Source organism: Chinchilla lanigera, unplaced genomic scaffold, assembly GCF_000276665.1.
Source record: "Chinchilla lanigera isolate Chin_1 unplaced genomic scaffold, ChiLan1.0 scaffold00019, whole genome shotgun sequence".
Classification (NCBI taxonomy): domain Eukaryota; kingdom Metazoa; phylum Chordata; class Mammalia; order Rodentia; family Chinchillidae; genus Chinchilla; species Chinchilla lanigera.
This window is the reverse complement of record NW_004955420.1, coordinates 17501243-17522374: the sequence shown is the minus strand read 5'-3', so window position 1 is coordinate 17522374 and position 21132 is coordinate 17501243. Positions and strand designations below refer to the sequence as shown.

Below are 21132 nucleotides of genomic sequence, written 5' to 3'. Positions count from 1 at the left end.
CAGGTGTTTTATTAACTTCACATTTAGTTTCCTATACTATACATATGAGGAAACTGAGGTACAAGATCCTTCTTTTCAGGTTCCACACCTGTAGGAAACATTGAGGAAGCTGCTTTTGGTCTCAGGGGCAAGACTAACATAGTTTCTAATACATAGTTTATGTATTAGAACTATGTTTCTTAAACATAGTTTCTTTGCCTAAAATGACAGTGGTGAGAACCATAATTGTAATTGTGTGGCTTCACCAAATAGAACACATGCATAGCTATTTTCTGTGGTGTACTACTCGTTTTGGGGCTTGACTGCTTACCTATTTTTTCCTGTCTTGAAGGGGAGTATACTACTGTCCTGTATCACATTATCAAATGAAAATGTCAATTCAGTTGTGCATTTGGATATATTTTAACGAGGATAAGGCAGTAGAAGGTATATGAAATTTTATTTGAAAGGGAATGAATCCACACTTGCCCCTAGAGAGCTGTGTGTCATACATCAAGTTAGCTTTCTAGGCCTTTTTAACCAAAGTGAGGGTACTCGCTGAAATGTTTTAAATATTCTCTTACAGTATATCATTCAGATTGGTTGCTAGAAGTCAGTCCCCATAAATAAAATATGAACAGCATTTGTTGAGCAATATCCAGTGGAAAAATGGCCATATTCAGTTTGGAATTGAGAAGAGAGGCCTATAACATAAACTACAGTAAGGAGAACCTGAAGAGCTCTCTGCTAAACAATTTACAAAAGTCTCATTTCATCTTCTTTTACACGGGGGATATCTAATGTACTTTAACACAGTTACATGAGCAAGAAGTAGCCGCACAAGGATTGTCAGATACTTGCCATTGTGTACTCTGTAGAGAAAGTGGTTTTAGGATTTAAGTGACTTGGCTTGGTGCCTCACACCACTATCATATATTGTGCCCTCTTAGACTTGCGTCTTGGCTGTGTGAACTGAACTGGTGCATTGGCATCTTAGCACTGTGCTACTAGCAGTTACAACTAGCTCTCAGATCCATATATTCTGGGCATCTGCAGTAATGTCTGAAATACTTTTGCTTTTCGTACAAGCAATGTCTTTCTTGAATAGAAATGTAAAGGCAGAAACATACTTTCTTCTGGATTTTGCTTGTAGTCCCCGGCATTCCTATGACCCTGAATACATATTTTGTAATAATGAACGTTGAGAGTCAAGGCTTCTTGATTATTGTATGAGAATTGTAATTGGATCTTTACATCTTAATCATGGATTAGAAAAGATTGCTTGGGGGCGAAAAAAAGAGAACTACGAAAATCAGCTAATGACTGCTTAGTTTCCCCAGTGTGCTGTGCCGCATTTGACACGAGCCAGTTTGTTTATTGTCACAACAACCCTGCAAAGAAAATCATTCCCTTCAGCCGCATGAGGATACTCATTATAGTAATTTTTGCTAAAGAAAATAATGGAAACATGGTTCAGAGGCAGCATACCCAGAATCCATTCTTTAGCCTGATAACCCCTGCTGCACTTTGATGAGGGAAACAGCCTGTTCTAGGCTCTTAGAATAGCTGTAGGAGGATGGTGCTATTCCACATTCTTCCTATTACACACTGGAGCGGGAAGGGTTGCTACTGGACCCTTTCTGGACATCCAGGCATGATGGTTTGGGGTATACTTGGTGGTGCCCCAAAACGAGTTGAAATGATTTGGTGGAGACTAGGAAATGGCTCTTTTAGACCTGGAATTTCTGAAATTCTTCAGGAAACCCAGGATTTGTACTCAACTCCCTTGCTAGCAGGAAAACTTTATGGAAACTGACAGTTATGTTTATAAAATGAGAAGACCCTGAGCATAGCAGATACTGAACAAAAATCAAACTGTTCAGAGACCCCAGAACAATGGTGGTGAACCTATGGCACATGTATTATTTGTCTTTCTTTTAAAATAAAATATGTTAATATATTTTTTTTTGTAAACTAAAACCTCAGTATTCAAGTTTAATTGTGTTGACAGTTTGCGATAAATAAGCAGATTTTGGATTGCAATTTGCGTATTCATCTCTAAAAGATTCGCCATCACTACCCCAGAATATTGATGCAATAATGATAGATGCTGAACAACTCAGTCGAACACTAAGGCATCCTTTAAATAATTTCATTTTATAACTTTAAGTTTTAGCTGCTATGGCTCTCAATTTAAGGTATGGCTCTGAATTTAAACTATAGATGTGGTGCATACAATGTGTATGGGGTATATACCTTGTATACGGTGGTTCCTTCTTGTTTTCCAACCTCTTCTTTTTTCTTTCATTGTTTTCTTTTTTTCTTTGTTTATATATTTGCCTGCTTATGAATTTTGCCATGCTTTTGTTTTTGAAATTGCCAAGCTCGACTCTTCTAATTGATATAAAATGACAGTGTTCAGGACAGTGTAAAGGTAAATACCCAGTGCCATGGGGAATAGTATATTGCCAGAGACAAAACTTGTCCTAGGAATAACCTCTAACAATCCTCAAAAATTTGAAGCCAGGCCTTGTAGATTTCTCTCCTTACTCATGACCCTTTTCCTGAATTAGGCATTATTTCCTTAGTTGGCAAATCTCATCATTTATTATCATTGCACAGATCTATTTCCTATTTTCTTCAGATTATGCAATCAAGAAAACTCCCTTTTTTGGTGGGAGTGAGGTATTTCTAATTATCTGGTCCAGGAAAGCCATCTGCTGAGTGATTAGCCCAGTATTACTGAACAGTACAAACAGTGTGAGGGTGGATGATGGATGCTTGTGGCCACTCCAGCTCTTCCTCCCCCTCCTAACTTCTGTCTTTTTCCTTTTGATGGCACAGTTGACAAGTACGAATTTTCAGAAACATGTTCCATACCTTCGCTTAGACGTTTATCTCCCCTGAATAAAAGACAGTGTAAGGTGTAGTAATATTTTCTACTGTAAGTCATGCTCCATGTGATTTTTTTCTTGGAAAACTGGTGGTATGACAGTGTTAGATAAATGTTTAGAAAATTTAAATATTTTTTCATTGAAGAATAAAATATAATATGTATTTGAAATTTTAAATATTCTTTCATTGAAGAACAAAGTATAATATGTATTGAAATTTAATCACTAATCAAAGACAGCTTCATGAGATGGATAAAACTTTAAGAATTGTTCAACTACACACATATTTTAACAGACAAGATCAGACACTGTCAGTGATGATGATGATCAGCTAGAAATACGGAGCCTCGAAATAAGAGTAATTTAAATTAATGCTTCTACAACTCCATTGTGGGTGAAGATTGCCCAAACATGTAGAAAATGAATATTCTAACTTAATAAATCAGGGGCTGGGGATTTAGCTCAGTGGCACAGCGCCTGCCTGGCAAGCGCAAGGTCGTGAGTTCAATTCCTGGTACTGGGAAAATAAAACAAAACAAAATAAAAATAATAAATAACTTAATAAATCATAATAGCATCTGAAAGTCTGTGATTCTGACAAGCTTCCAGGTGACATTAAATATGTTGCTGACACGTGGCCCATGGTTTGATTAATAAGGATATAAAATAGTTTATTTCTCATGTGAAGTCCAGGGGTAGAGAATCCAGGGCTGATAGTGCAGCTTCTTAAATTGTGCAAGGTCCCCTGTCCTCTCACTAAAGGATTCGCTACCTTTAGTGTGACTGTCAACACAACTCCAGCCATGACATCCATAGTCCAAGCAGCAGGATAGAAGTAATGCAATAGAAGGAACATCGGAACAGATCAGAGGTTCGCAAACAAGGTTACTGAAATGTAGCCCAAGGTAATTTCAAAGGTATTCCATTGGCCAGAACTTAGTTCACTGACCAAGTGAGAGTAGTGTTCCCTGTATTCTGAATGGCTCTGTGTTAAACTGAGAATGTCCCAACTCCAGAAGAAAAGGAGAGAGTGGTACAGGGGGATGGAAATTGGAAAACATTACAAGTAGGACATACGCAACATGCTCCAGCCTGCAGACTTGAAGGTTTGGCACAGGAAATGGTTTACCAAAGGTCATGTGGGAAATTACCATTTGCAGATTAGTTGTAATTAGCATATGCATAAAACTTCCTAATTTAGAAGGTCTTTATATTGCAAGGTCATTCACTTTTAATAACAACAATATTCTGTATTATTATAAGCCTCATTTCTTGGATGTGAAAACTTAGATTCAAAATGATTGAGGGACTCCTTTGGTCATGATGCCTACTGTGACTTCGGCCCTGATTTATCCATTTGATTGGATTAAGAAGCATGTAGCCAACTAGGAAACCATACATTTAAATGTGTCTGTGTGGGTCAAGGAGGTGTGATGTTAGGTTCTATAAATGGTCCATGGTCCCTTTTCTCTCTGCTTCTGGTCACCTATTGTGGTTCCTGACCACTGTAAGGTAAGTAGCTTTGTTCCTCCATGTCCTTCTACTGTGTTTCTTCTTGGAGCCATAAAAATATGGACTGAATCCCCTGAAACTGTAAGCTAAGCTAAATTTCTCTTCCTTTAATTTGTCGATGTCAGGTATTGTGTCTCAGTGATAGGAAAGCTGACTAATACACCTACCCTTCCTATCCTCCTTCATACTGCATACTCTGTCCTCCTTCCTCTTTCCCTCACCCATTTCTGATCCCTCTTTCCAGGCTGTGTATTTTTCTTCTTCCATTGAACTATCACCTTCCAACATGCTACCTTTCTTTACTTAGAATGTTGATTGTCTATAGTCAGTCTCCCAGTATCAGAAAGTGAGTCCCATTAGACCTTTGTTTTGATCTCCAGTGTATCCCAGATACTTCTTTAGTGCTTGGTTCATAGTGAACATTCAGTACATAGTTTTCAGATGAATGAGTAAAGCCAAGAGCAAATATGTATCATAGTCTGCTTTTGAATCATGATTGTCATACCTAACCCTGATTCTCTGTACAACATGCTTCCTCTACGATGCTCCTGCCTATGATTTATTTCTAAAACTCCTACACTGTATTTGTTGTAACATCTTGCCCATACTTCACTTACTAATTTATTCTTTGTCTTTGTAATTCCAGTTAAATTTAGTTAGACAACATATTCAGTTAGCCAAGCTAAACTTGGATTCTGTGGGCATCATAGTCTGGGGTTAATATTTTCTGAGGAGTCAGACATATCACTAGATAAAATGAAATTAAGGAAAACTACCAGCACAGATACAAAACCAACCCTTCTGATGAAGTTAGTCTACGCTGTCAGCCTAGGTGGAACTACTAGCTGGGAGGCTTTTTCAAAAGAATTATTTCATTAGTGTATATGTTCAATACATAATAGTTATATGTTAGCTTGAGATATATATAGCCCAAGGAACTTGAGAACTTTTTGGAAAATGAAGGTGATCATGCAATAATGGTGGATATATATATAACTGTAATTTTTTTTGTTCCCTTACCACCCTTACCCATCTCTAAAATGTCTGTCTTTAGTTTTCTACCATCTCTTCTATATTTTATTAATTTATTTATATTTTAGGTTTCTTAGATAAAAGAAACCATGCAATGTGGTACCCTCTGTATTTGAATTATTTTACTTAGCATTATGGTCTCATAGTCTATTCACTTTCCTGAAGGTATTATGATTTCATTTTTTTATGGCTGATAACATTCTATTGTGTATGTGACTACATTTTCTTTTTCCATCTGTTGGATATCTAGGCTGTTTCCAGAGCTTAGCTGTTATGAATTGAGCTGCTATAAACATGGGTATGCATGTAACTGTGTATTTTGATGTCTGTAATTCTTTCAAGAGTATTCCTAGGAGACGGATATTGCTGGGTCTAATGAAATTGGTATTTTTACATTTTTGAGCAGTCTCCATACTGATTTCCATAGTGGTTGTACTTGTTTAAATTTCCAACAACAGTGTAGCAAGTTTCCTTTTATCTTCACATCTTCATCAGCATTTGTTGTTTTTTTATGTTCTTGGTGATAGCCTTACTGATTGGGGTAAGATAGAATCTCAAGAGTTGTTCTGGTTTGTATTCCCTAGTGGCTGAAGATGATAGACATGTTTTCATGGCCTTATTGGCCATTTGTACTTCTTCTGAGAAGTGTTTATGGTGTTTGTCTGTGTCCATTTTTATTGAGTCATTAGTTTAGGACAGGATTACTTTTTTGAGCTCTTTGTATGTTCTAGTTATTTGTTCTTTATCAGAAGAGTTGCTGGCAAAATACTTTCCCATTCTGTAGGTTGTCTTTTTCACCTAGCTGATTGTTATCTTTCCCGTACAGAAGGCTTTCATTTTAAGTAATTCCTTGTTGTTTGTTGATATCATTTTCTGTGCCATTGGAGTTCTGCTCCAAAGGCCTTCACCTGTGCCAGTAGCTTGAAGTGTTTCCCTTATATTATCTTCCAATAATTTTAAAGTCTCTGCTGGAGATTAAAACTAGATATCTATTTCTCGCCCGGTACTAAAGTCAAATCAAAATGGATTAAATGCCTACATACAAAAATAGTCATTTTGAAACTGAGGAGAAGATTTTTTAAAGGGACCTCGTCTACAGTGTTTCAATGTTTGGAATGTAAACAGGTACTGACTGACTTCAGCCCAGTGTCAGGAATGCTGTCTCTACCATCCACTTTGTTTATAGTAATACAACATATAATAATATAATATAGTATAGTATAATATAAGTAATATAGTATAATATAATGTGATATGCTGCAATGCTTCTGTGTATAAGCTTTGTTTAGTTAATGTTACTGCAGCCTTAGGTTATGAATTTTGAGAATCCCAACTACCCAGATATACCCTCATCCCTCAAAAAAAAAATCAAATATTTAAACTGCAAGAAAATTCCTGTGCCTGAAGTATTCAGATCCCTGCTAATAAATCAAAAACAGTTTTGTCAAAATGTCCATTAGTTACAATGACCAGGAGTGTTAGTACTTATGGACCCTTGGATAAAGAAGATCCTGGAGGATAGAAGCTCATTCCTACAGGCAGCCTGCCAGCTAGCTTATAAGGAGCTACCGATTCTTTGGGATTAGAATGACACATTCCAGGTCCAGATCCTGTCACTGTCCCATATCTTAGTCCGTTAGTGGTATGGAAGGAACTTGAGACCTTATTGGAAAATGAAGGTGCATGCAATAATGGTGGCAGACTTTATAGACCATCATCCAATTGTTTTTTGGAACCTGGTGTGGTATTTCAGATGACTTGATTTGCCTAATAACTTACCTGGATTGATTCTTTCTTCTGAGCATTGTAACGAGTTTGTAAAGATTCCCTGCCATTGTATATCTGAAGATAGCAAATATGTTTTAATGCAAATGTTACAGGACAATGTGAAATTACGTCAAGATCCAGGGAAGCCACTGTACACCTCTGTGGAACACCCACACTCAAAAGTATCCAATGGTCCATTTATTGCAAAAAAGTCATAACTTAGTCAGGAACTATTGAAAAGTATGGTTAAAAGTGTTAAAATGAATGATATCTTTGGACCAATGAGTCAGATTTTAGAGACGCTGAGTAAGTGTCCACAGTTTAAAAGACAGAGGAGTTTACACAGAGAAATATGTTTCTCTCACTTGTGGCAGTGGGTAGAGAAAATATTGTTATAGATGCATTTGACCAGGAATACAAGATAGCATATGATTGTCTCACACCTACTCAAGAGTATGGACAACTGGGACAGACCACCAAGCGTGTGGGTGATAGAATGTCGAAAGCCTTTGGAGAACCTTATCTTTAAGATATGTGTGCATATACATTCAATATATATTGTATAGTCACTGTACAAATAACACTTTTGGATGCTAAACTTTTTTCTTCAATTTTTGAGAACTCATTTGTAAATGGTTTGGGAGGTTCAAATAGCTTATGTACAGAAGGCTTTCAGAAGAGAAGAGTGACAAGTAGGGAAGGGGCCTCTTTGTTTCCTAATACTTTTTCCTTTGACTCCCCTCTAATAAGTAATTAGGAATTCTTTGTGATAAGGAAATCCTAAACAAAACTGGTTACTATAAAATAAGACAACTGTTCTATGATTTCTCTTGGAAGAGACATAAAAACCATATATGGAATCCAAAATAGCAATGTAAGATCAAGGTGTCTCCTGTCTTCATAGACTACTCACATGTTTTGATCATGAAACTGTATTGTGCATATTTTAGTTTTTTATTTTAAAGATAAAAGAACTAAAACATATTCACAAACACAGAGATATTTACAAAACAAGACAAGAACAATACAAACAATGCAGAATTTCAGACAAGGTGATAGGAAATTACCAATGGTTGTTGCATTACATATTGGTATCTTCAGCTTGGTTACTCAGATAAACAAATATAGGCATGTAGGATTGATCAAACAATTAGACATGAACTGTTCCTTTCAATAAAGCAATAGAAACCAGTAGTACAACTATCTCAGCTATCCTGTGTATGCATGTATACATATTTTTTGCTACTTTCTCTCTTTTCTCTTTTCCCTCATCCCATTTTTTTCTTTCCTTTTGTTTAAATTGTTTACAATAAATTGATACTTTTAAAAGGGGAAAGATTTATGCAATCTGAAGAGAAACCAGAGTATTGATTTTTTTTTAATTTTTAAATTTATACAGAAAACTTAAATTTAAAATTAAAAAAAAAAGAAGAGAAGAAAAACATTAATATTCAGTATAGCCATACTGGCAAGATAAGCAGACACAGTATCTTCAGCTCTATCTTTGGAGATACTGACAAGAGCTTCAGGTTTAAATAAACAAAGAGTTGGGGTAGGGAACAAGTGGTATGTATAGTTCAGCAGTCTTGGTCGGACAGTAGTCTGGTTGATCCTTATCTCAGGTTTGGTTCTACAAGGTCCTGGAAAAGTCATTATAATTTGCAGGGGTGATTTGGTTCCCATGGTGAAATGATTGCTCCTGCTTAGGGGGAAGCCTCTGTTCCCATCCTTGGGGTAACTGCTTCTGCTTAAGAGGGCAGACTTATGGGGTGCCAGGCTTGCTGACTCCAGAGTCTTGAAAATACCTTAGTTTTACTCTTTTTCTTAATGTCTTCAGTGTTGAAGAAATGTGAAAGAGGTTAACATTTAGGGCTCATCAATCTTTTATTATCAGCTTTTAAACAGGCATCTCTTACATGAATAACATTTCTACATGAATAGTTGAGCAGGATTCTGACCCAGAGATTAAGGGAGAAAAGAGACAGATACAAAATGAAAACAGAGAGGCTGAGCTTTTATCCTGTTTTTAATTATACTTTGGGCATCAGCAAGACCAAGAGAAAAGTCAGTCTTTTTATCAAAAACAGCTTCTAGGTCCTTGTTACATTAATTCATTTAATTCACTTATTGTGTGTATGTGTCTCTCTTTTAATGAAGATTATTGACTTGTTGACGGAGTGTAATGCATTCAGATTTGTCGTGCAGATTCAGCTAATATATTGACAGAGTTTAAATCTTGAATGTAGGCCCAAAGCCCATCCGTGGAAGACTTGCTCACCAGGCCGCTCTCTTGGAAGGGGTTGGACGTTTTAAGGGACCTAGTGGGAGAAAATTACATTGCTAGGGGATGTTGGGACCTTGTTCTCTTCCTCTTTGTCTCCATGTGCATCGTAGCCACCCTAAGGTCAATCAGCCTTCTCCACCACACGTTCCCACCATGATGTACAGTTTCGCTACAGGCCCAAGTGACCATGCATGGACTGAAACCTCTGCAATCGTAAGCCAAAATAAACCTGTCCTATTTTTAAGTTGCTTTGTCTTAAGCATGGAAAGCTGACTACCACGCAGTCACTGAGTTCCTTTCATATGCTAGTCCCTTTAATTCTCATATAGCATTATAACATAGGTAGGTTATGAATGTGGAAACAGAGTTTAAAAGGAAAAGCATTTTGACCGAAGTCATAATGCATGTAAGTTGCACATGGCAGATAATTACACATGGAAAATAGTTCCACCTTCAGTCATTCGCAGTTCAAATATTTACTTTCTTTTCTGTACCTGAGCTTCCCGGGTTTTTATATTTACGTGACTCTCCAATCCAGCACACAGCACAGTACCTTACTCCCAGCAAGTTCTCAATAAATATTTAATAAATACAAATACGTGAACGGCTCTCCTGTGGGAAATATCCTGCTTTGAATGTGTGAGGATGGATTTGGGACAAGCACCCTAGATCTATGTTCAGGCAGCTTTTATTTGTGCTACCACTCAGGCAAAAGTAAGTCAATTAATCTCTCTGTCTCCGCTTCCTGGCATGTAATGTGGGAATGGGCATGAAAGCCCAAGAGGGTGTTGTGAGATTAATTAGTTAAAATGTATACCCTGCTATATAAATGCTAATTGCTGTCAGGAGCGTGGGTTGGATTTTCCAGTGACTTGGCTTTGCGCATTTCCTTGATTCCTCTGTGCCACCCAGTCTCAGCTTTAAGAAATCATTTGTCTGCATGGAAGGATCACATTGTGGTTCCCCCACTTTGAAGGGCCAATTTAGAAAGGACTTCCACTGTGGAATGAACTGGATAAGAAAGGAGATTTGAAACAGAAAAGTAATTCACTGTGCCAGTAATTTGCTAAATTCCCTTTGCTGTTATTAGAAACAAACCTATTTGCATAACAGCCTTTCCCTGATTTTTCTGAAGCTGGTGCCTACAGTGAGTGCATCATATAATTAATCTGGTATTACACGACACTCCAGCCTGTTGCCATAGATTTTATTTTTATTTGTTCTGTGAATAATTTAAAAAGCTCTGACAAAATGCCCTCAGGTAGCTGGCTAGAGAAAGTTAAAATTACACAGAACAAATTTCAAGTGGACAAATACCCCCAAAGACACAGCTCAAAAGTACTAGCATTTTTGCTAATACTTATGAATGCTCATAAATATGTTTTTAGACTCTGTCATAAAGCAATCTTACTTACTTTAGAGAGATACTCATTCTACCCAGGAAGCATAATATAAGGGAGATAGCAGGTATAATTATGTTTTCCCTGAAATGTATCACATTTAACTTGATAGAAAACATATTGAGACAAGTGAACCAGCTGCATATTTTAATGATTTATCTGTGTTTAAATTTCAGTATGTAAGGACCTTTATTACTATTTTAAAAAGCAATTTAATTTAATTTGCTCCTATTTTATTAACTCGTGGTATAAAAGGAAAAAATCTACCCTTATTAGTTACAGTAGGCGAGACTAGTTGCTATGGCAGATCTCAGTACCTTGTCACAATAGAGGTTTATTTTTTGCTCACATCACAGTCCCTTGAACTTAGGTGGCATTCTTGAATAGTGACAGGGATCTAGACTCCTTGCAGCTTGGGGTACTGCCCCTTTTAAAATATTTCTGGTCTCCGATGTCCCCTAGTAAGCACTCATTATTCTACAGGGATTTCAGGTTATACAGCATTTCTTTGACCAGAATCACAGGACCCAGGCCAAGTTACTAGTGATAAATAGTTTTCATGTGGACCCAGGAAAAGAAAATAGGTCTAACGAGCAGCTAGACAGTCTGTACCCTAGTCAGAGTTTGCCCTGTGATCACCAAAAATTCGTTTCATATTTCTTCCTGAATTCGTCAGCCTGAGTACCTGAGTGTGGCTGAGATTGTTTCTTACCTTTTGTTTTTTTCTATCTCTTCTTTCGCACTCAGATTCTTCTAATTTTCAAAAGAAGAAGTGACCCTTGGTTCCTCATTTAGCTTATTGTTAATCATTGCTTAGGTCTGTAAAGATCTCCAGAGGCCAAAGTGACACACTGTCATGTTGGTGTTGGATAATCTGTATTAGTGAAGATACCGTTAACCCCCAGCAGGGCTTCCAGTGTTCCTATAATAGAGAATCACTACAGCAGTGTGGTCTGCAGTCCAGTTGGGGTGCTGTGGACTGTGATATGCTATAAAGTAGGGTTGCACAAAGCATGGTAATTTTCATTCAAGAATATCATATCTACCATCATTCCAGGTTGGTCAAACAGTGCAGTTTTAAAGGAGATGCCTCTGGGAACAGCAGAATATCTTTAGGAAGTACAGAGGGAAGTGACCTCTGATTTCATTCAGACCACACATAATAGGGTAAAGTTCCAGCCTCTACCGGCTGTCTTTCTCTTTGAATTTCTATACTGTATAATTCAAAAGTGAAATAACTGTCACACTAATGAATAGCAACTCTATTTTTGGAATTACAGTAATAAAGGCTTCCTGAGAGGAAGTATACTGAGAGTGGCCTTGCCAATGTTATTACAAGGTAGATACTTTTCCCTTTTTTCTAAATATTATTTTAATTATTTTAAAAGATACATACAAGAGATTTTTCAAGATCAGTATATTAAAAGACTATTACCCAAACAATTACATTCTCTCTGCCTTAATTTCCCTCACTCCCACTACTTATCCTCCTCAGAGGTGACTACTTCTTGTGGCATTTCCTATCTATACTTTGTTAACAAATTTGTGTATATTGCACTCTTTTAACTCAGTCAACACTACGCAGTATATTTTCACTTTTTTTGCTACAGTAAAAGGATTATGTGAACTGCTAATTCCTCTACTTTCCTTCTCCATTCTTTTCAATATAATATTATTGTATATTTGGTTGGATTCAAAATCATTTCGTTAATGCCTTGCATGTTAATAAAACACATCTAATTATGTTACTTTTCCTATTTTTTGAAGTTATTTATTGCATTTTTTCATATGCTTGCTTTAATGTGTGTCTTTAGGAAACCACTTTAAAATTTTCAAGTGGCTTTTTCTTCGTTGGTAACATTAGTCCCCTTCTGCCTACACTGGTTCATTACTAAGTCCTGCTGCATAGCTATTATTGTGGAATCCTCCATCATTCTAGATATCCTTTCTTCTGCCTTTCGAATTGGATCCTGTGTTCTGAGATCCCTTGTTTTCCTCTCACTTTATTCTCTAATTTCAGTGGCACAAGTACCCAGAAGCTTCCCATAAAGCGTACAATAGAATGATGGAACTACAACGATGGAATCCTCGTTGGAAAATGTGTCCTTCAAATCCATTGTTTTGTTAGGTTTCAATTCAAATTTGGGCATAATTTTTTTCTACAAATGGATTGCGTCATTTCTTTCTAGTTTCCAGTTGTGTATTTGAGAGTTCAAATCCAGTTTTCCTCCTGACTTTTTTTTGTGTCCACTTTTTGCCTGTTTTTACTCAGGGATATTTCATAGATTCTTCTCTTTTACTGTGTGTTGTTTTTTTTTTTCCAAAATATATTGGTATTGTAAATGTGTTCACTCATTGTGTATTGTAGGCATGACAAATCCTTTTAATTTAGAAGGTGTGTGCTTTGCTCCTGGATTTTCTTCTTCAAATATTTAATTGAAAATTTTCTTCTTTCTATTTTCCCCTCATTTCGATGGCTTCTCTTCTTGAGATGTTGAATTCCTGGGTTGAAATTTCTAATTTTCTGAGCTATTTTCTATTTCCATGTACTGTGTACTTCTCTTTTTGCTCTACATTGACACAAAATCCACAATTCTAATTTCAAGACAATCGTGTATTAAAGTTTTCTGTTTACAATTATGCTTTTAATTTCAATCAGCTCTTTGTTTCTCTGAATATCCCTTTGTTACAGCACCCTATTCTTCCTTCATGAAGGCAATAGATTCTTCATCTCTCTGATGATGGTAATGATAGTATTTTTTAAATGTTTTCTTTTCCTTGAATAATCAATTTTTTCCAAGAGTCTTTTATTTTATTTTATTGGAATATATATATATACATTTTTTTTTTTTTGGTCATTTTTAAGACAGGGTCTTGCTATGCAGTTCCGGCTCCCCTTGAGCTCACTTTGTAGCCCAGGCTGGTCTCGCACTCACAATTGTCCTCCTGCCTCAGCCTCCCAAGTGCTGGGATTACAGCAGGTATGCACCACCACGCCCGGCTTGCACACTATATTTTGTAGTAAAGATTTTCCTCAGGTATCTTTCTGGGTTGTTCATATTTAAGAGAAGTTAAGAAGCTGATTAGAAATTCCTAATGTTTGTGAAACGTGTTAGTAGCTTTGACCTTTGCTATTGGATGATGTGGCTACATGTGTTTAAAAGCTTTTGATATAAAATTATTAGGTCTTTCTACTTAATAGGGTCACATTTCCCTGTCCTACCTTGACCTTCCAGCTGAGTGGGGAAATGTGTCCAGTTCCAGATTGAAAGAAAGGGTATAACTGTGTGTTACATGTCATCTGGTCCTCTTATTTTACCACTCTTACCATGTCCTCTATTTTGAGGCACCCATTTACCTTTGCCAAGTTAGGATGTATTATTGGTACGAGTAACAAGCAAACCCTCATTATATATGATTTAGTAACAAAGATCTTCTGTATTGTCTCAGAGACCCAAGCGAAGGGAGTCTCAGTGTCCACTTACAGTTTTGCCAAAGCAGAGGAGAAGAGAATTTGGTATAGTACTCCCTGGCTGTTAAAACACTCATCCCAAGAGACCCTCATAGCGTTGTGTCCATAGTAAATCAGACAGTCTCTCCTTACTTTAAAGGTGCAGAAAAATACAATCTTAAAATACGCCTTGGAGAAGAACCAGAAATATTGTGCAAACAGCACTACTGACTCCCTCCTTATCTGTGTGCTCTTAGTTCCTGGATCTTTTCAACATTGTGAAATGCAGATCGCTTTCTTCCTCAGCCTTCACCCCTACTGGTTTAGAATATGTGTTTTTAAATGTGCTAAATTGGTTACTACTTGGCCATTTTCGTGTTCCCTTTGTCTTTTCCCTGGCACTTGCCCTTACTCGGGAGTATGCCTCCAACAGTTTTGTTTTAGTGGAGGTTAACAAAGGAGTGAAGTTGTACCATATATATAAAATACTTTGTGTCTATCGGAAAAAAATATGGGTGCAATTTTTTTGTAAGCTGAGGAGCTAATTCTGTAACTTTGAAGAGTTAGAGAAATCCTGTATAGTGAATGAATGTGATATAAAAAAGATTTTATTAAAATATTGTATAGATATTGATAAAAACAACCTTCTGATCTTTCCAGTTCTCTCTGCATGTTCCATTTTAAAAAGTAATTCTAATGAAAGCCTAGCAAGAAATATCCATTTGTTGAGCCTGGAAAAGGCAGCCTGTTTAATTTCCCTTGGATTTAGTACTTATTTAGATGTCAAATGGTTTTGTAATTCAGGATTTGAATTCCTTGCTTTCATCAGAAGGAAAGTAACTGCTCTTTAGTTGTTTTAATAATCATATACTGCTACAAAAAGGTTGCCTAGCAAACAGCCACACAGCTCAGTGACACAACTTTATTTTATTTGTGACACATGCGTTTTTGCTCGGGAGCCTGTTAGCCTCCTGGCACAGCTGGTCTAGGCTGGCTTGCTCTCTCGACCTTGCTCAGCTGTGGGAGGGTTGGGCTGCATGCAGGCTGCTGGAGGTGGCCCGTTGCAGCAGAGAGACCTCAGGTCTCCTGCATGTGTCCCCTTATTCACTAGCCAGCTTCTTCAGCCTGTTTAACAGTGGTAACAGGGTTCCAGCAGAACAGGAAAAGCTACTGAGTCCCAGGCTGGGTGAGCCACACGGTGACTTTTGCTGCATTGTCTTGGCCATTGGGTCATAGGGAGAGGGCAGCTTCGGGAGATGGGAAACAGACTTTCATTCCAGATGAGAGACTGTTTTTAATGATTACTTGACAGTTCTGGAAGACAGAATCTGCAAAAACAGCCCCATTTTTATTCTTCCCTGTATCCTCACCCCCTGCCATTTGCAAGAGTCTTCTTGATGTTAAAATATACAGCTTGGGTGTATTACTAGAGGAGTTTATATAGTTGAGTGACCTTTTGTGTCTGGATATGAAAACTTTCCTCAGTGCTTACATGTGGATGATTAATTTTCAACTAACCAAACCCCTCTCATTCAAAAGCAACCCATTCAGATTAAAACAGGATGCCAATAAAACTTTACTTTTAAAAATTATTTTCAAAGTGGAAAACATGTATTATTTCAACTGTATAGATTATGATTATAATAAACCCATTTTAATATTTAGAATTTTATATATTGTTCAGGAGAAGAGTACAAAAAGGATTTTTTGAAAAATCAAACATAAGAGTACGTTCCATTAAAGTAAGTTTTATGTGGAGATAATAGAACTAATACAAGTTCAAGACAAAAATAGTATGGACTTTATTATGGTTAAAAGACAGTGTATTTATAGTTTTTTAGAGTTGATATTGATGTACAGCGAATCACCATTCCATTGGATATGAGTAACGATGTGACCATTTTATTTTACAATACCATTACTTAAAATATGCACAAGTTTAACCCTTTCCGATATTATACCTAGAACTAAAAGCTTTAGATGTTAACTGCAATGAGAATTTACAAAGTTAAAATCTTATACATATATATAATATATTATGTATGCATTTATCTATGTATGTGTATTAGAAACAAAGAATAGTGTTGTAAAATGCTTTTGGAGCCTCACAGAACTCCGTCACCACTAAAATCCCTTGTGCCTTGATATGGTGACATCTATATGGCCTCCATGCAGATATAACTCTTAAGAAGTGAAAACCATTATGAATTTTGTCTGATTCTCAATCATTAAAATGCTAGACACCTTTATAAAATGGTGGACACTTACTGGGGAGTAATTATCACGAACACCTTGACTTCTTAAGGTCCAGCTCCTAATTATGGTATCCAGAGAAACAAATGGCTAGCCTAAGTTGAGGGTACTATACACATAAAAGACGTTGAATTTTGAAGATATGCTACAAAAATGAATGCAAATGCAAAAGAGTTCACTGATTGTTTTTGGATGTCTTGCGTATATCAAGCGTAGCTCAGCAATATCTACTCTTAGCAGTGATTTTATCCACTTCTTTTAACTTTTTTTCAGTGTGCAACTAGGTATCCAAAATTACACATGTTGTTCACATTGTATTCCTGTTGGACACGGAAGGTCTAGTCCAAAAAGCAGGAGAACTTGTAGAACTTGGAATCCTCTCTCCTCTCTAGACAAAGGTTGCTGTTTCAGTTACAATTTCTTCTTTAAAATGACTCTCTCCAGGAAGTGAACCACCAGCACATGACCTTTTTCAGGGGATACCTTTCCCATTCTTTGTAGGGTTCTACAGACTCAAGCTATCAGATGTAATTATGATCCAAGAGATGCTCAAAAGACAATAAAGAAATGGAGAGAAGCAATTTCTTTACTCGTGAGGTTCTTAACGTATGCATTTATTAGCAGAAAGTCATCGAAGATGACCAGAGAAGGAAATTCCTGACAAAGTCTGGGTATCCTGAGGAGACAGTGTTTTCTCTGAAGGCCTCATCTGTCCCTTTTTTTCTTTTTGATTATTCTAGAACGCTGCGATGACTGGGGACTTGATACCATGAGACAAATCCAAGTATATGAAGATGAGCCAGCTCGAATCAAGTGCCCACTCTTTGAACACTTCCTGAAGTTTAACTACAGCACAGCGCATTCGGCCGGCCTTACGCTGATCTGGTATTGGACTCGGCAGGACCGGGACCTTGAGGAGCCAATTAACTTCCGCCTCCCTGAGAACCGCATTAGTAAGGAGAAAGATGTGCTCTGGTTCCGGCCTACCCTCCTCAATGACACAGGCAACTATACCTGCATGTTAAGGTAACTCTTAGCAGTAATTTCCTTTTTCCTCTTGGGTTCCCAGACCTCTATTCTGATCATAAGTGTGGTACACAGCGGGGAAGGGTAAGGAAGAATGTAGATAGAAGTTGTGCCTTACCTGAGTGGCTTGGATGAGGTGAATGAGGACGTGTGCAGGGAAGACTGCTGTGCTCCTGAGAACATTGTCCCTCAGTGGTTCCTTTTGAGACCCTGACATATGTCAGAGCGGTCTAAAATCACCTTGTTTATTCTCTCATTTTCCGCAGCATCAGAACCCAGCTACGTCTGTGGCTCTCCTGGAGGCCTCCATTTCCTGCAGAATTACACAGTGCAGGGAGTAGAACTTGTTTATATCTGTTATTCTTGGCATCTTTCAAAGTGCTTGGCACAGCAGACACACTCAGAGTACCTTTATAGAAGAAACAGCACTTGGGAAGCACCAAATGAATTTAGGACGAAGCTCTTATACTTTTCTACCAAAGTTCCCCTAAGAAGCAAGTGAACATGACATCCCTGGGAATCTAAGACTTAGTCTAAAGCAGCTAACCGTTATTGCAAAATTCATCAAATCCATTTTTTTTCTTCAAGATCTTTGTAGATATGATGTTTTAACCTCAACATGCCTACCTTTGTTTTATAACATATTAATGTTTTGTTGGGCAAATGAGACAAAAACCAAAAAAGAATTGAGGTCCCAGCAAAGAATTACCATTTTAAGTCTTATTTCTTTGGTTACTTTTTACTATACTCTCTTTTTAGCTACCAGGCTGTATTTTATTTCTTAAATTCCCATCTGCTTTTTTGTGTGTGTGGTTGATTTAGTTTTTTTGTTTAACATAATTTTCTACACAGTCCCTTAACAGGTATATTGGTTTGCCAGAATTACGATAACAAAATGCCACAGACTAAATGGCTTACACAATAGAAATTTACACAATTCTGACTAGAAGTCTAACGTTAAAGTCGGCAGGGTAGATTTCATACCCACTAAATTTCTGTTAGGCTTCTATATGATCATCCTCTCTCCATGTCTTTTCATTGCCTTCTATTTGTGTGAATCTGTGTCCTAATCTCAGATATGGGATTGGTAGAGGATACTAGAGATGGGGAACTCTCTAGGCAGAAGGAGAACTGTGCATATACAATTTCCCAGTTATTCTAAAAAGTTCTATGCTCAATTGATTTTAAAGGGGTGACAACAATTTAAATGGTTGTACCATGGTTTTGTTTACAATCTTTATTTGTGATTTTTCTGCTTATTCCAATATTTTCTGAGATGGCACTGCATGGACATTTTTGATTATGTGCCGTATCCATTTCAACTTCTCTCTACCTCTACTAAATGGAACACAAACAGATGAAACAAACAGAAACTTCCAGACATACGGTTAATAGGCCAAAACCTAAGGCTTTATAAATTTTCCTGGAAACAGTTATTTTCCAAAGATTGTTTTAGTTACTATCAGCCATGCATAAATGTGCCACTCTTGTCTTTACCTTACCAATAATGAGTGATACTGAGAATGTTTTCAGTGAAAAATGTTAAACATACACTTTTAGTTTCTTATATAAAGTACAAGTAGTTCAATACATTGAGAATAGATTATTATGGGTTTTTTTATTCTATGATGCCAATGGATATAGAAATACCTCCATAACTCATTTGATTTCCACACAAATGTATGCATATAAATGAGGTATCAAGTTCATTTTAATATGATTGCAGTACTAAATAAAATGCAAACGAAACTCACTCAGTGTATGTTTCTGTTTTCAGGAATACTACATATTGCAGCAAAGTTGCATTTCCTCTGGAAGTTATTCAGAAAGACAGCTGTTACAATTCTCCCATGAAGCTCCCAGTGGAAAAACTGTACATAGAAGACGGCATTCAGAAGATCACTTGTCCAAATGTGGATGGATATTTTCCTTTGACCGTCAAGCCAAACGTCACTTGGTACATGGTAAGCAAGTTAGAGCAAATTTTACCTGTTCTAAAGTACTGATTGCTCTTTAGCGCTAAATTCAATGTAGAGACTGAGATTTCTATCCTCAGATTTTGTTTATTTCTCCTTTAATACTTTTATGCAAATCTTTCACCATTTCCTCATTTGGCATTGTTTAAAAGGAAGAGGTAAAGTTGCTTTCCTCCAGCTCACAGTTTCTTAAATGACACTCACTGGACTACCAGAACTGACACGTTGCTGCGACTTCCTGTGGGACATTTTTGAGCAATGTTGCCCGCTTCCACTCACCACTTAAGTCAGAAGCTGCTGATTCATCTGGTGAATTCTAACTCCTTGATTAGTCAGTGCTGTCATTTGTTATTGATACGTGCCTTCTTATGTGCCCTAGTGTGTGGGCACAATCCACTGTGGTCTTTGCCACATCTGAGGGTCTTGGAAAGTGTTTAATTAATAAATGAAAGTGTTGGAAGGTGACACAAGTGCCAGCAGCATAGCTTCGGATCTCTTCAAGTCACCATGTAAACCAGGGCCAAAACCTCCAAGCCAGCAGTTGCTGCAATCCTCAGTGACAGGTTGTTTCTAAGAACTGCTTTCAACAGCATGAGTGGGATCAGCCACCAACAACCTTAAGACACGAATGAATACATTTGTAAAAGGCCAGAAATTATATAGCTCATTGAGAACTTAGAATGAAATAAATTATTTCAGCAGTAAAGCTAAATTGAGAAGGACAGAGCCAATGCAAGTATGCATACATAGTACATAAAGCTGTAAAGTTTGCAGGGCATGAAATGCAGAAGACACATACAAAACAATACTGAGTAAAATAAGATTAGAAGGGGTATACACACATCAGGTAGTATACCTTAAGACAGTGAGTATTGCTGGTGATAAAGAGGGCATTTCATATTAATGAAAAGGTCATCTCATCAGGAAGACTTAAAAATAAAAATGTAGCAATACGTATAGTACTTCCAAATACGTGTAGCAAGAGTTAACTGAATTCAAGGGGGAAAAAGACAATTCCACAGTAATGGTGGAAAATTTTGAATTCTCTAAGTTGCTAATGAAAAAACTTAAGAATTCACTTCGAGAGACTTTTTATTGGCTAAAGATGAGCAGTTTGCAATTAGATTTTGAGTGTAGTAGTACTCGGAATTAAATCCTATTTCATTTCCTCTGCCATTCTGAAATATAAACTTTGGGTTTTCACAGACGTGTCTGTGAGGCACGTAGGTGGCAGTGACATCACATAGTGGTTGCACATGTGTGGGTGTGGAGCACGAGAGAAATCCGAGCAGGCGATAGAGAATTGTATGCATCTCTATGATATTTGAAGCCCTTGAGAAGAATAAATACAGTGAGAAGAGAAGCCAGTTAAGTCAGTCTCTAGAGACACTGTTCAAGGGATGAACGGTAGCTTAAAGTCTACACAAAAAGACTGAGAAAAAATATGTCACTGATGTAAAACAGTTGCCATGGCAGTGTCCCGCTAGCATACAAGTGATGACAATCAGCAAACAGCTATCTTTTCTACCTCTGGTTATACAAAAAAAAGTTGCTACTG

General features: G+C 37.2%; 1 protein-coding gene across 5 annotated transcripts in view; it reads left to right on the top strand.

The window, feature by feature from the left end:
• The window catches only part of Il1rap (interleukin 1 receptor accessory protein), a 127562-nt gene that overhangs the window by 68680 nt on the left and 37750 nt on the right, over nt 1-21132 (top strand). For all 5 annotated transcript variants that reach the window (XM_013513510.1, XM_013513508.1, XM_005383222.2 and 2 more), the window contains 2 exons: nt 17313-17598; nt 19376-19562. In XM_013513510.1, the coding sequence (XP_013368964.1) occupies nt 17313-17598; nt 19376-19562 (473 nt within the window). The remainder of the gene's footprint in view (nt 1-17312; nt 17599-19375; nt 19563-21132) is intronic.